Raw genomic sequence first — 15,954 nt, forward strand, 5'->3', positions numbered from 1 at the left:
TTGAGATGTCATCAGTGATGTCATCAGTGCTGTCACTGACCATGTCTTGAGTGATGTAATATGTGACATCATCAGCATTGCAGTGCGGATGCGCAAGTTATAGTTAGCTCGACTATAACAGGCGAATTTCTCTGGTTTCATATGCGTCAAATGTTCAACTAACTATAACGTCCCTTTAGCTGAACATCTGGGGCAGGACAAGATCTTTGAAAGGCTTGTCACCCACTTTTATTGGACCCAGATGCATAAGAATTCAGACACTCATTGGAGGGCTTGTTAGGCAAGTGGGAAGAGTGGAAAGAAGCACAAGGCTCCTCTCCAGCCTTTCCCTGTGGTCAGTACCCCCTTTGATTGGGTGGGCATTGACATTATGGGGCCTCTGGACCCTATCAGCACTTGGCTAGCATAAAAGACACGATAACAGTCGAGATGCCATTCGTATCATTTCACATCAAGAAGACGAAACGGGCGGCGCTGTCCAAGTCAGGAGCAGTGAGGCCAGTGTACACCTTCAAGGTCAGTTTAGAGAATGTGCCAAGAGTGTGTGTATACCTTAAATTAAATCAAGCAGGTAGGCCATCACTCCTAAATAACTAAAGAATAGCTGCTTAGAGCATCCAGTATCCCATAAGTGAAAAGGAAAACAATTATGGCCACATATATTTTTTAGTGGTCTTCTTTTAAGAAAATAAGACCATGCCGTGAGGGGGCTTACCATCCAGAGGATCACAAAGGAGTTAATTAAGACGAGGTCTTTAAAACAAGATGAGGTTTATAAAACTATGAATAAGACCTTTGAAATCCAGTTTTTCATGCCTATATGCAAGAATCTAACATGGAACAACTTTACACATAAAATTGAATGCCAAAAATCATATGGCGTTTGTGCCGCTCTGATGCTAATAGCTACCTTTAGAAGAGACCACAAGTGGTAAATGTGATAAATCTAGAAAAATAAGTTGTACCAAATACAGGCAACTAAAAATGCGATCATTTTATTTGTAAATCACCCAAATAGGGGAACAATATAATAAACCAATGTCACTAACAGTGATAAGGACATCGAAAAGATAGACAATCAGGACCAATTAAGTAGGTCAATTCTCATATGGCATAGGGAGTTAATACTCTGTGAAAATTGCTTTACAGATTGTGTTTGAATTTCCATAAAGACTGGAGGTCAACCCCTGAGTCCTAATGTGCCATTGAATGCAGCAGAAGAAGGTCTGTGCTCTCAACAATTTGATAAACTAAAAATGGTGAGGTCTGTATATTAACAATAGACAGTACAAAAGGGGGTGGTGATGGACGGAGCATCTGAATCAATCAAACACTCACACCCAGTCAAAAGATCTGGGTTTAATCCATCACCGTTCTTTAGCCCACTCTGCCACTCCAGTTCAGACATGGCTATATGCAAATCAGTCTGACCCTGTGCCTCATGGGAACAGTCCGTTCCGAACTGCCAAGCCATGTCTTCCCTGGACCGGAAACAAGCTTCCGAGGACCGGTTTCTGGCATTCCAGCCGTCTTCAGCCCGGCTTGCTTGAATCCAGTGGCAAAGTGAGCAAGGGACTCACGTCTGGCATACCCTGCCACATTTTTGGCGGCCAAAAGCGGTACAAAAGGGGGTGGTGATGGACGGAGCATCTGAATCAATCAAACACTCACACCCAGTCAAAAGATCTGGGTTTAATCCATCACCGTTCTTTAGCCCACTCTGCCACTCCAGTTCAGACATGGCTATATGCAAATCAGTCTGACCCTGTGCCTCATGGGAACAGTCCAGCCCAAACTGCCAAGCCATGTCTTCCCTGGACCGGAAACAAGCTTCCGAGGACCGGTTTCTGGCATTCCAGCCGTCTTCAGCCCGGCTTGCTTGAATCCAGTGGCAAAGTGAGCAAGGGACTCACGTCTGAGCATACCCTGCCACATTTTTGGCGGCCAAAAGCGGTACAAAAGGGGGTGGTGATGGACGGAGCATCTGAATCAATCAAACACTCACACCCAGTCAAAAGATCTGGGTTTAATCCATCACCGTTCTTTAGCCCACTCTGCCACTCCAGTTCAGACATGGCTATATGCAAATCAGTCTGACCCTGTGCCTCATGGGAACAGTCCAGCCCAAACTGCCAAGCCATGTCTTCCCTGGACCGGAAACAAGCTTCCGAGGACCGGTTTCTGGCATTCCAGCCGTCTTCAGCCCGGCTTGCTTGAATCCAGTGGCAAAGTGAGCAAGGGACTCACGTCTGAGCATACCCTGCCACATTTTTGGCGGCCAAAAGCGGTACAAAAGGGGGTGGTGATGGACGGAGCATCTGAATCAATCAAACACTCACACCCAGTCAAAAGATCTGGGTTTAATCCATCACCGTTCTTTAGCCCACTCTGCCACTCCAGTTCAGACATGGCTATATGCAAATCAGTCTGACCCTGTGCCTCATGGGAACAGTCCAGCCCGAACTGCCAAGCCATGTCTTCCCTGGACCGGAAACAAGCTTCCGAGGACCGGTTTCTGGCATTCCAGCTGTCTTCAGCCCGGCTTGCTTGAATCCAGTGGCAAAGTGAGCAAGGGACTCACGTCTGAGCATACCCTGCCACATTTTTGGCGGCCAAAAGCGGTACAAAAGGGGGTGGTGATGGACGGAGCATCTGAATCAATCAAACACTCACACCCAGTCAAAAGATCTGGGTTTAATCCATCACCGTTCTTTAGCCCACTCTGCCACTCCAGTTCAGACATGGCTATATGCAAATCAGTCTGACCCTGTGCCTCATGGGAACAGTCCAGCCCAAACTGCCAAGCCATGTCTTCCCTGGACCGGAAACAAGCTTCCGAGGACCGGTTTCTGGCATTCCAGCCGTCTTCAGCCCGGCTTGCTTGAATCCAGTGGCAAAGTGAGCAAGGGACTCACGTCTGAGCATACCCTGCCACATATTTGGCGGCCAAAAGCGGTACAAAAGGGGGTGGTGATGGATGGAGCATCTGAATCAATCAAACACTCACACCCAGTCAAAAGATCTGTTTTTAATCCATCACCGTTCTTTAGCCCACTCTGCCACTCCAGTTCAGACATTGCTATATGCAAATCAGTCTGACCCTGTGTCTCATGGGAACAGTCCAGCCCGAACTGCCAAGCCATGTCTTCCCTGGACCGGAAACAAGCTTCCGAGGACCGGTTTCTGGCATTCCAGCCGTCTTCAGCCCAGCTTGCTTGAATCCAGTGGCAAAGTGAGCAAGGGACTCACGTCTGAGCATACCCTGCCACATTTTTGGCGGCCAAAAGCGGTACAAAGGGGGTGGTGATGGACGGAGCATCTGAAGCAATCAAACACTCACACCCAGTCAAAAGATCTGGGTTTAATCCATCACCGTTCTTTAGCCCACTCTGCCACTCCAGTTCAGACATGGCTATATGCAAATCAGTCTGACCCTGTGCCTCATGGGAACAGTCCAGCCCGAACTGCCAAGCCATGTCTTCCCTGGACCGGAAACAAGCTTTCGAGGACCGGTTTCTGGCATTCCAGCCGTCTTCAGCCCGGCTTGCTTGAATCCAGTGGCAAAGTGAGCAAGGGACTCACATCTGAGCATACCCTGCCACATATTTGGCAGCCAAAAGCGGTACAAAAGGGGGTGGTGATGGACGGAGCATCTGAATCAATCAAACACTCACACCCAGTCAAAAGATCTGGGTTTAATCCATCACCGTTCTTTAGCCCACTCTGCCAATCCAGTTCAGACATGGCTATATGCAAATCAGTCTGACCCTGTGCCTCATGGGAACAGTCCAGCCCGAACTGCCAAGCCATGTCTTCCCTGGACCGGAAACAAGCTTCCGAGGACCGGTTTCTGGCATTCCAGCCGTCTTCAGCCCGGCTTGCTTGAATCCAGTGGCAAAGTGAGCAAGGGACTCACGTCTGAGCATACCCTGCCACATTATTGGCGGCCAAAAGCGGTACAAAAGGGGGTGGTGATGGACGGAACATCTGAATCAATCAAACACTCACACCCAGTCAAAAGATCGGGGTTAAATCCATCACCGTTCTTTAGCCCACTCTGCCACTCCAGTTCAGACATGGCTATATGCAAATCAGTCTGACCCTGTGCCTCATGGGAACAGTCCAGCCCGAACTGCCAAGCCATGTCTTCCCTGGACCGGAAACAAGCTTCCGAGGACCGGTTTCTGGCATTCCAGCCGTCTTCAGCCCGGTTTGCTTGAATCCAGTGGCAAAGTGAGCAAGGGACTCACGTCTGAGCATACCCTGCCACATTTTTGGCGGCCAAAAGCGGTACAAAAGGGGGTGGTGATGGACGAAGCATCAGAATCAATCAAACACTCACACCCAGTCAAAAGATCTGGGTTTAATCCATCACTGTTCTTTAGCCCACTCTGCCACTCCAGTTCAGACATGGCTATATGCAAATCAGTCTGACCCTGTGCCTCATGGGAACAGTCCAGCCCGAACTGCCAAGCCAAGTCTTCCCTGGACCGGAAACAAGCTTCCGAGGACCAGTTTCTGGCATTCCAGACGTCTTCAGCCCGGCTTGCTTGAATCCAGTGGCAAAGTGAGCAAGGGACTCACGTCTGAGCATACCCTGCCACATTTTTGGCGGCCAAAAGCGGTACAAAAGGGGGTGGTGATGGACGGAGCATCTGAATCAATCAAACACTCACACCCAGTCAAAAGCTTTTGGCCGCCATAAGTGAATAAAGAACGGTGATGGATTAAACCCAGATCTTTTGACTGGGTGTGAGTGTTTGATTGATTCAGATGCTCCGTCCATCACCACCCCCTTTTGTACCGCTATTAACAATAGACATACAGGGATAACGATATAGAAAAGACCACCCAATAACATTTACCATCATTTGACCAAAAGAAATATCATTAAGAAGTACTCCTATTCAAATCGGTGGCTCCCCTGGACAGTGTTTATCGTCGCACTTATTATTATCTAAGGTAATACAGGTTTTATTTTATTTTCTGACAGGAAGATCATATAGAAATGGGCGGATAACCTATTGTCTATTTCCCTCTGACGTTACAGTCAGTTGCTATTATCCTCAAAAGAAGCACTAATAGCCAATAGACCCATATACCTAAAGGGATCCTGATGCAGTACGAACTTCAATTTATCATTGAGTTCATCATATGAAATCATTTTTACCCCGAGGTGAGTGACACCTTGTAGTCAGTAAAATGATAAAACTATATCGGGGATAGTCCATATAGTTACAAAAGAATAGAGGACATAGGGAGAGGTAACAGACTATAAATGTACAACTGTATCTACTGTGTGTACAGCTAAAAAGATAGAGGGCATGTGAATCTAATAGTTTTATTTACATGAGGAAAGCAGTGATAATATGTAAACAAAGACGATAATGTGACAAACAATGTTTGGTAATGGTGTGTTTTTTAAATCTAGAATCTGTCCTGAAGAAGGTGTTTTTAAGAAAAAAGCCGAAACGCCACGTCGACAATTTTCTGATTCTTGTTTTATGTATTATGTTTTATGTTTTAATAATTTTTTGCATAAACTGTCAAATATATTGAGATGTGTATTCATCTGTTTTTAACGCATTGATAAATCAAACTGTATGTAATTAAAATAAAATTTGTATACATTTTTTCACAAAAACCTCCTGAAAATAGCCTCGTTAATCATTTTCTGTTTAATCATTTTCTGTTTGAACTGTGTAATGATAGCCTAACAAAGTGTAAGAACTCATGATTTTGTTGTACCGCTTAAACTAGGATCTCTTACCTCTCGCCTTTTTCATACTCAAGTATTATCGGACAGGTAGATTGTTTGTGATAAGGTCCACAAAAAATCTTCATATATAAGTCCTTAAGAATAGCACTCGGACTGATAGTGTGGGACACCATGTGAGTTTTATTTCCTCTCCCCCTGGTCCCAGACAAACCTAGATAGGGGGCCTCCTAATTTTTCCAAGTACATCCATGATGTAGACACTGGAGACAGTCCTCCTGTTAAGTACAAGGCTTACACAGTGACTGACTGGGTCAGAGCTTACATCAAGGAGGAGGTCTCCAAGATGTTTGCCTTAGGGGCGATCGAGTCCACTAACAGTCCTTGGGCCAGCCCAGTGGTCTTGGTCCCAAAGGCTGCCGCATCTGGTGCCACACCCGAACTCTGGTTCTGTGTGGACTACCAAGGACTCAATTCAGTCACCAAGACTGACACGCACCCCATCCCCAGAGCTGATAGCTCATTGATCGGCTAGGGGCTGCATGGTACCTCAGTACGTTTGATTTGACATCTGGGTACTGGCAGATCGTCTTAACTGATGGAGCCAAAGAGAGGTCAGCATTCTCCACACCAGATGGGCTCTACCAATTCCAGGTTATGCCCGTTGGGATGAAGAATGCCCCTGCCACCTTTAAGAGGTTGGTCAACTAGGTGTTGGCTGGACTGGAAGATTTCAGTGCTGCCTACCTGGATGACATTGCAGTGTTCAGCACCAGTTGGGAAGAACATCTGCGCCAACTCTGGGAAGTGTTGATGGTGCTGAGCAGAGCAGGCCTCACGATCAAGGTGAGTAAGTTTGTTTGTTTGTTTCGACTTTATTTCGGCTATCTTTAGCCATAAAAGCACAAAGTAAAACATTACATACTATTATCTCCATAGGCCGATTACAAGAATTTGGGGCAGAAGCAATATACAATTTATCAGCTTTGTAAATTATGCCCTAAAACATGCGAGCTACTTTCATAAATATAATAAAAATGTATCTAAAAGCCAGTAATTAAAACATATTACACAACAATTAATATATGCAGAGCAAGAGTCAATAAAAACAGATCAATTGCACTATAATTTTAGCCCACCGAAGGTGAGTAAGTGCCATATCGGGCAGGGTTCCGTGGTGTACTTGGGGCACCAGATAGGAAGCGGCCAGGTGGCGCCCCTACAACCAAAGATTGATACCAAACACAGGTGAGAGCCTTTTTAGGACATCAGAGGGTACTACAGGAGGTTTGTCAAGGAGTATGGCAACATTGTTGCACCCTTGACTGAGGTGACTTCCAGGAAGCAGCCCAAGAAAGTGAACTAGACTGACACCTGTCAGAAAGCTTTTGACGCCTAGAAGACTGCCATGTGCACAGCACCCGTGCTTCAGGTGCCCAACTTCTCAAAGGAATTAATTGTCCAAACAGATGCTTCAGAGTATGGTGTAGGGGGTGTTCTTTCACAGATCAATGAGGAGGGCCTAGACCAACCTGTAGCCTTCATCAGTAGGAGGTTACTTCCAACGGGAACAGAGGTGGAGTGCAATTGAGCGTGAGGCATTTGCTGTGGTCTGGGCGCTGAAGAAGTTGAGACCTTACTTGTTTGGGACTCACTTCCGGGTTCAGATAGACCACAGGCCCCTCAGATGGTTGATGCAGATGATGGGTGAGTATCCAAAGTTGATGAGGTGGTCCATTTTACTACAGGGGATGGACTTCACGGTGGAACACCTCCCTGGTACAGAATACGCCAATGCTGATGGTGTGTCCAGATTTTTCCACCTTAGTGAAGAGGACTCCCAAGAGGTTGGGTAGTTCTCCCCACATTTGAGCTGGAGGGGACACGTGTTAGACCTGGTACCATTGGTGTGAGTCTCCCTTCGATTTTTTGCTGTTATCTCCTCTGTTTTTAATATGTTTTGCTGGCTTTAGATGCTTTGGGTACTGTGCCACTGCTATTCAGTGCCACAGTGCAAGTGCTCCCTAATGTAAATTGATGTAATGGATTAGTGACTCTATGATTGGCTTATTTGATTTACTTGTCAGTCCCTAGTACAGTGCACCACGTGTGCCCAGGGTCTGTAGATCAAATGCTGCTAGTGGGCTGCAGCACTGATTGTGCCACCGACAGAAGCAGCTTGTAAAGTGTGTCTCAGGCCTGCCATTGCAGAGCCTGTGTGCAGTCTAGTACTCCCATGTCGACTTGGTAAGTGCACCCACTTACCAGTCCTTAAACCTTTCCTTTTCTACATGTTAGCCACCCCTAAGGTAGGCACTATGGCAGGGTGCATTGTATGTGAAAGGTTGGACATGCCCTGATGTGTGTGGCATGTCCTGATAGTGAATTACAGCCATTTCGTTTTTCACTATTGCAAGGCTACCTGTCCCCACAGGCCAGAATGGGCAATTTGGTTATAACATCTTATAATCCTAACTGACCCATGGACCATGGTAGAAAAACGAATTTAGTATGCCTGAAATCAGAATGATAAAATACATCTTTTAATAAAGTTGGTTTTAACATTTTGTGTTTGAAAATACCACTTTTAGAACCAGGTATTTTCTTGCCTAACCATCCAAGCCTGCCTCGGCTAGGTTGTGTATTCCATGTCTGGTTTGGAAGTGACAGGAGCTGGGGTGGCTCCATGAGAAAGGGTGAGTCAGCACAAGGCTGAATAGACCTATCTGCATTGGGAGTGGTGGGAGGAGTAGCATCTGGGCCTGAATAGGGCTGTGCCTACCTTCCACAATGCTGGCTACACCTCCTGTGGTGTGTCTGATGACCCTGGCCCATACTGACAAAGGAAGATGTTGTACACTGGCAGAATGTACCCAGAAATGGTTTGGACTCAGTATAGACACTCTCTGCCTTCTGAGACAAAGCATTTGTGTGTATAAAAAGGGGGACCCAGACACCAGAACTTTAGATCACTTCTGGGCATCAAGAAGGACCTTTTGCCAAGGAGAAGAACCAAAGAATATGCAGGAGTTTTTTACTTCCCCTGTGCCAGTTGTAATTGCTAGGGTTGGCCTGCGGTGGTTTCTTTATTGGCAAGGAAAGGAGAAAGACTTGATTTGCGACTTTCATCATCTTGAAGAAGAATCTCCAAGGGCTTGAATTGTGCTTGCCTCCTGCTGAAGTCCCAGGGATACAAGACTTCACCACCAACTCCCCCCTGAATTTCCTTGCTGGGAATTCTGTCTGTAGAAGCCTGGGTGTTGGCAGCTGGAAGCGCGACTCAATGAGAAGGAGCGTGTCGCATCCCCAGCTGTTGGCCTCGCATCATTGGAATAGCGTGTCGCCACCGCAAGGGTCGCCGTCGCATCACCGGAGAAGCGTGCCACTACCGAAAGGGTTGCCGTCGCATCACCGGAGAAGCGAGTTGCAGGGCCTGTCGCGGCTCCAAAGTTACAGAGTGGCCGCACGGCCGTCGGGCGTGCACGCATCGTCTTCACGTCGAAGCATCGCACCAAGTGTGCCATCTTCTCGCATCGCACTGGATCATCGCATTGCATCAAGGTGCCATCTTGTCACATCGCAACCGGGATGCACCACGAGATCATCGCATCACCTCCTCTCCGGTAAGGAACAGACGCATCGCCTACTTTGCGCAAGCACTGAGGAACAGATGCATCGCCTCTCCCGAAGCAAGAAACCGGCGCATCGTTCTCCCTGCGAACCTTTTGCTTATTTTTGCGGGGCGCATTCAAAGGTACTTTGTGGGAAACGTGTCGCATTTACCATCTAAAGTGAACTGAGTTATTTCTACCATCTTAAAGTCATTTTCTGATTACTGTATTGTGGATTTTTGTCGTTTGGGTCTTTTGTTAAGTCTATATAAAGAATGCTTATTTTTATAAAACCTGTGTTGTGTCCATCTGTAGTGTTTTCACTGTATTACTGTATATGTTCACAAATGCTTTACACACTGCCTCTGAGATAAGCCTTCCTGCTCGTGGCAAGCTACCACAGGGTTGAGCAGGGGTTATTTTAGGAGTGTAGCCCCCTTACTCTGACTAGAAGCAAGGGTCCCTATTTGGACAAAGGTGCAAGCCATTGCCAACTAGAGACCCCCAGTCCTAACAGACCCGAAAAGAACTCATCAGTTAGAAGCTGAGAACAAACTATAAAAACACCAGTGCTTAAATCGATCTGGTGGTGTGGCTCACCAGCACTCATTTTTGGGGCCTTGCACATATTATTACTCAATAGACTTTGGTCCAGAGCAAGAGAGAAAAACACAAAGGGGAAAAGGAAGACGGACGTGAGAGGTGGAAACACAGTTACAAAGTAAGTAAGTTCATTTATTTATACAGTTGTCCATAAAACATCCTAAAACACAAATGACAATTAAGATCATAAAAACGAGTCATCCTAACTACCAAACACCCCATGACCCACAGTTGCAAAGGGAGAAAGCAAGGACGAACGTAAACCTGCAAGAGTGAGCTAAAAGGGCAGGGAATGTTTGGTGGGGGACATGAGGTGGGCTCAAGACTATGCAGCCTTGGTAATCAACACCCGGACCTTCAATAGCACCAGCTGCGACTTCTGCACAAAATCTTGGGAACCGGCACTTATTCTTTTACAAATTAAGCACTGGAAACCCCAGGAACATAGTTGCAGCAAAAACAAACGTGCTTGAATGAAATGCAGTCAGACATCTAGAAGAAAGCCACTGTCAGTTTTAAATGGGTTGATGGCTTTATCGTTGGCTTTATCACAGGCCTGGAATTATGAAGATCTAATACAAATGTGACATAAGATTCAAGCAACAAGCATCGGCATAGCCAGTGGCTTGGCGTCAATGTGCTTATGCATTCAAACATTGTGCATGCCTCTGTTTTCTTACTAGACGTTGTCCTTTACCTACCTCAGCATGAGCAGGGCAGCCATAAAAAGCTGAATATAAAGTTTTCAGCAATTTTCCGGTACCTTGCATTGATTCAGTGCACTTCGAGGCAGGAATTAATGAATGAGAACATCTCTACTTTGAATGTATTTAGGCATCGTTAACACTTACATTATTTGTTCTAAAGGTTCATGACATATACTTTAGTTTTAGGTACAACATAATCCACTTAATAAGGTAAAACAAAGCATGGTCTTTCATACTATAGTTTGAGAGAAGAAAAAGTTAGTCATAAAATGCGTCATTCATTGTCCTGGTTATGTACTAATATTACGTGTTTTTGCTATCACTGAACAAAAAATTACTGCTCTAAAAACATCAATGAGCAACGAAAAAGAATGCATGGACCAACCTTTCAAAATAATCTCTGCAACAGCTGCAATGTAGGCATCCGCATCATCTTCACAGGAGACCTTTTTCCACCAAGGCCAGTCCTTGAATACATCTCCAAATTCCTCACAATCAGTTACTCCACAGAACAGTACAACCACTTTTTTTGGTGGATGCAGAGCTTTTTGTAAATTCTCAATTAGGCTGGGTTTAGAAAAGCACGTTACCAAGTCTTTCGATAAAAGGATGACAATACACTTACTGCTCCAAAACACCTGCAAGTCTTTAAGAGCAAGTGTGCCATTGCTGTCCACTTCACAGCTGAGCAATTGATGGTTTCTTATTTGATAGCTGGAAAGGAAGAGATCTTTCAGGTACTGGCACCATTCACTGCCATCACTTCCATGCATGATTAAAACATCACACATATCCGCCGTGCCTGTGAATTAGAGAATAGAAGAAAATCTGTAACTTCTGGCATAGATTTGCTCTTCTTTATCAAAATACAATCGGATATTCAGTTCTAGTTTTTAAAACGATCACTAGGGCCCATATGAAAGATATGCCCTGGACTGCATCGGGGTGCACCTTTACCTGCATGTGCTGTGGGCAGGCCAGGTCAGTGCTCCCTATCAAAATAAATGTGCTGTCCTCGGGGCAGCTTTGAACTTGGACCTACACAAATGACAGCACATTAGTGAAAGGTGAACTGTGTGTTTGAAACCGCCGGTGTGCCTTTCAACTGTGCCGGCTTGGTCTGCATTTACGATGGACAGAAATGCCTCTTCAGGGGGATGCAGTTAGTGACTCCTCCCTTCTACAGGGGCATTTTCCCTACTTCAAAGGAGTGCCCTTTGTGAGACTCTGAGGTGCATTGACTCTGTGCCGCCTTTTTGTGGAGCACAGTTAGTGTACCTCCTGATACATTCTTTGTCTCTGCACCCGCACCTATAAAACAACGTGGGCGCAGAGGCAAAGTGCTTCCTCGTATGCATGGAATACATCCCTATGCAAATGAAGGAACATCCCCTTGAGATTGCACCAGCACCACGCGCACCAGCGCAATCTGTATTATATCAGGGGCCTCGCAAGCATCTGCCTTCTGTACTACTAAACTTCCTTGGGTGTCAGAAAAGTGGACACACACCCGATGCGTACCGGGAGCACTTTTGATAAAATGACCTTAGGCGTTCAGGATTTGCTAAAGCATATTTCACATTTTTTACTTATCATTTATGTTTATAGTCAGAGATGCACTTTAAAAAAACATGTATTGCCATTTCTTAGAGTGCAATAAATTAGCAATCGCAACTCAGATACTATTACAATTTGGTATGCGGCCATAGGAGTACAGATGCAATGTTGAAGTGTTCACTTTGTTGCACCATGCCAGTACATACTTAAAGCGGCCGCATAGTAAAACACTCAACGTGGAACATTAAATGTCATTTAACTGTAACAAGCCAACTCCCCACCCCCGTGCTCCAACTTCCAATCCAGCCAGAGTTACCCAGTATCTACCTTCTTTTTCCTCTGTCTCTCCTAGGGTCAGATATGATCGTCCAGTCCTCCACGTACAGCCATCTTTATACCATATAAGCCTACTACAGCTTATTTGACAGGAGCAACCTTTTATATTCACGCAGGCCCCTTATGGGGACCTGGCACTGAGAGGGTCCGTAAGGGCTTGTATCATGGGCTCCACAAGATATCAGATCGTCAGCCAATTTCCCATCCCGTCTCACCTTTCTCATATGCACCTCCTCTGCTCCAGCCATTTCCAGTAAATCACGTTGCCAGTCCGATACAAGGGAGGCATCGGACTAAACCATCTGCTGGCAATAGGTCTCTTAGCAACGGTCAGACCAAGCTTTAAGAATTTGCTGCTTAAATTCGTAATTTTTGTTTCGAGGATGAGACCCAAGAGGCAGTGTTTGATTGGGAGTGAGATAGCCCAGCTCGTGGCGTTGATGAGCTGTGCCAATATATCTACCCAGACTTTTGTAAAGAAGGGGCGGCACCATTTCACATGAAAAAAGTCAACCTTTATACACTTTGATTGTACACACCTCGGGTCCCTCACCAGGTATTGATTATCTGTTTAAGGGAAAAGTAGGCAATAAGCATTATATTGAACTGTAGACGCTTACATGGTGCATTAATCAATACTCCCCACAACCTGCTATGCATTTTGGTCTACTCCTTAGTAGTAATAGGGTTATTGCAAACTGCTGACACGCATTTTCAACCTTCAGGGGCTCCACTGGCTTGTCTGTGTGTTAAGCCTGATACAAATATATAATTAGTTTCCCACCCCCCCACCATATGGAGCATAGTGACCAATGTTTGCATGGGTTCAGGAGCTTCAAGGAATGAGGGCCAAATTTCCCAAGCCATAGCAGCAATTTTAGGTTCCTAGAAAAGTTGACCAGATCGCAATCCATAAGCCTCAAATGCGTCTTGCATGGTAATAAACCTAGATGCGGGATAAAGATCAGACAGCGTGGCAAGGTTTCCGTCCCACCAGAGGTCAACAGCCATATTTTGGGCAATTTGTGAAAAGGGCCACACTATCCAAATGTCCAGGTCCGGCGCAAATGGTGCCTTACATATAACCTACTGAACCGCTCTTTCCCAGAGCTGGCAAACTAGGCGAATCATATGCGGGAGGGTCTCGGGCACTCTATTCCCTCTCCTCAGAAGGGCCCTTAGATTGTAGTCGCCATACGTGCCAGCAAGTAAAGTTTTCTCCCAGTTACCACCCTCATCAAGCCAGAGGACTGCATGCAGCAACTGGGACGCTAAGTAGTGTAGCTCATTGCCGGGTTCCTCCACACCCCCCCTTTGCCCCATTCCAGTTTAAGTTTGGACAATACCAATCAGCATAATTTTCTTGCCCAGAGTAGCTTCACCTAGAGCTGATCTCGTTATAGAAACACCCAACAAGGAATCTTGTCCATGGTGCCTTGGAGCACATACAGACAGTAGGGTAGTACTACCATTTCGATCAGTGCTATTTTTCCCATCAGGAAAAGTTTTAAGCTATTCCAGAATTTGATGGAGGGAACGATATTTCTGATAACCCTCCCCAGGTTCAGATTGTGACATTACTGCACCCCATGTGCAATTTGCATCCCAAGTTCTCGAACACTCTCAGGGCAGTCCTACCTCTGGGAGTGATTCTCGGACTGTCTCCTTCAACTGCCCAAGCAGGAAAAATGAATCACATATAGTCCCAAAATCTCTCGAAATTCCATCATGGCGTTCAGGAGGATCGGTGCAGATGAGGCTGGCTGAAAAAGATGTATAATCTTGTTGTCAGCATAGAGAGAGAGACAACATGAACTGTCATGCCCAAAGGGATCCCCCAGCCGTGCAGCACCTGTTAAAGTCAACAAGTCATGGGCTACATCGCCATGGGCAAACAGAAGGAGGGATTAGGGGGACCCCTGCAGTATACCCCTCTGGAGTAGTAACTTGTCAGAGACACATTTCCTGGTCCGTAGAGTAACATAATCTATCGGATGTGCTTGTGCCCAAGCCCCATTCTTTACAGTACTATCCAGATATATTCCCAGCTGAGTCAAAGGCTTGTTTAATATCCAGAAAGACGAGCTCATATTGGTGATTTTCTATGCAAGAAGCATGCATTACATGAGCTAAGCAACACAACTTATAAAGCGTATTCCTGCGCAGTATGAACTCTGACAGTTCCACATGAACCAGCCACAGGAGGTACATCTGCAGACACGCGGGCACTACGTGACTGAGTATTTTCTAATCTACATTCAACATTGAGAGTAGATGGTAGGAGGTGCATTCAAGGGTTCTTTACCTGGTTCAGCACCAAAACAGTGAGGGCCTTCCTCATGGAGTCTGGGAACACTTCACTCTCAAAGGCCTCTGTATCAACAGTCAACAGTTTGTCCGCCAAAGTTCCAGCAAAGGCCTTATATAACTCAGCTGAGAATCGATCCCTTCCCCTACCCAGTGTTTTTTTAACACACTTTATTAGTGACCGCAGTATAGCATGTACATTAGGTAAACATTCTTTAACATACAGTCATTTTTGTTTTCCCAGTCGTCTATCCATCATCTTACAAGTGCCATATAACAGTTAGCCATTTGTTGTCATACATGGTAAATTAGTCTGTTCAACGTAAAATTCAGTGCAGGATAAGTTACTAATCAATCAGTGGTTATGTTATATCTCCAGCGAATCTCCAAAATGAGTGCCTATTCGTAGAAACTATTAATAACATGAAGAAACCCCAACTGCCACCCACCCCAACCCACCCTCAGCCCACTCCTGGTCAGTTCCATCTCGGCATCCACTACGGTTGTCTGGGGTCACCCCCCGGGTCTACTTCTAAAGGAAGTAATAATTCAGGTAGGGTCTTGTCATGTCAGTGTAACAGAGCCTAATACCCTCAGGAATCTGAGCAGCCTTATACCCTACTGGGTCTCATTATGTTGTGCAGGGGACAATTCCAGTGCTTCCAGATCAAGTAACATGGCCTCCCACTCCAGCGCGATGGGTTGTTTCCTCAGCCCCCTCTCCTCCTCCCTACGGAGGGCAACACCCTCTGCTTTCCCCCATCGGAGCATGTCCGACTGCCAGATAGTGACCGCCGGGCACCTGGGGGACTTCCACCTCATCGTAAGCACTCGAATTGCTAGAATGAGTGCCAGGTCTATGAACTTTAGTTCCACGTTTTGGTTCTTAGGGCGCCTACGGAATCCCATGAGACAGTAGAGTGCCCCATCCGGGATCGGGAGGTGTGTCACTGCAGTTAGAGAGCGTCGCACTTCTCCCCAGTAACCCCTTATACGACGGCAAGACCACAGCATGTGGATAAAGTCTGCCTAGTCCCTTTTGCAACGGGGGCAATAATGGGGGGAGTCCGGGAACATCCGGTGTATTCTTGTTGGGGTAAGGTAGGACCTATGGAGT

The 15,954-nt window shown here is 46.1% G+C and overlaps 1 protein-coding gene across 3 annotated transcripts in view; it reads right to left on the bottom strand.

Moving 5' to 3' along the window:
• PIK3AP1 (phosphoinositide-3-kinase adaptor protein 1) overlaps window positions 1-15,954 on the bottom strand; it is a 1,822,514-nt gene that overhangs the window by 1,619,579 nt on the left and 186,981 nt on the right. For all 3 annotated transcript variants that reach the window (XM_078643124.1, XM_078643125.1, XM_078643123.1), the window contains exon 3: window positions 11,023-11,439. In XM_078643124.1, the coding sequence (XP_078499250.1) occupies window positions 11,023-11,439 (417 nt within the window). The remainder of the gene's footprint in view (window positions 1-11,022; window positions 11,440-15,954) is intronic.

Source organism: Lissotriton helveticus, chromosome 5_1 (assembly GCF_964261635.1).
Source record: "Lissotriton helveticus chromosome 5_1, aLisHel1.1, whole genome shotgun sequence".
Lineage (NCBI taxonomy): Eukaryota > Metazoa > Chordata > Amphibia > Caudata > Salamandridae > Lissotriton > Lissotriton helveticus.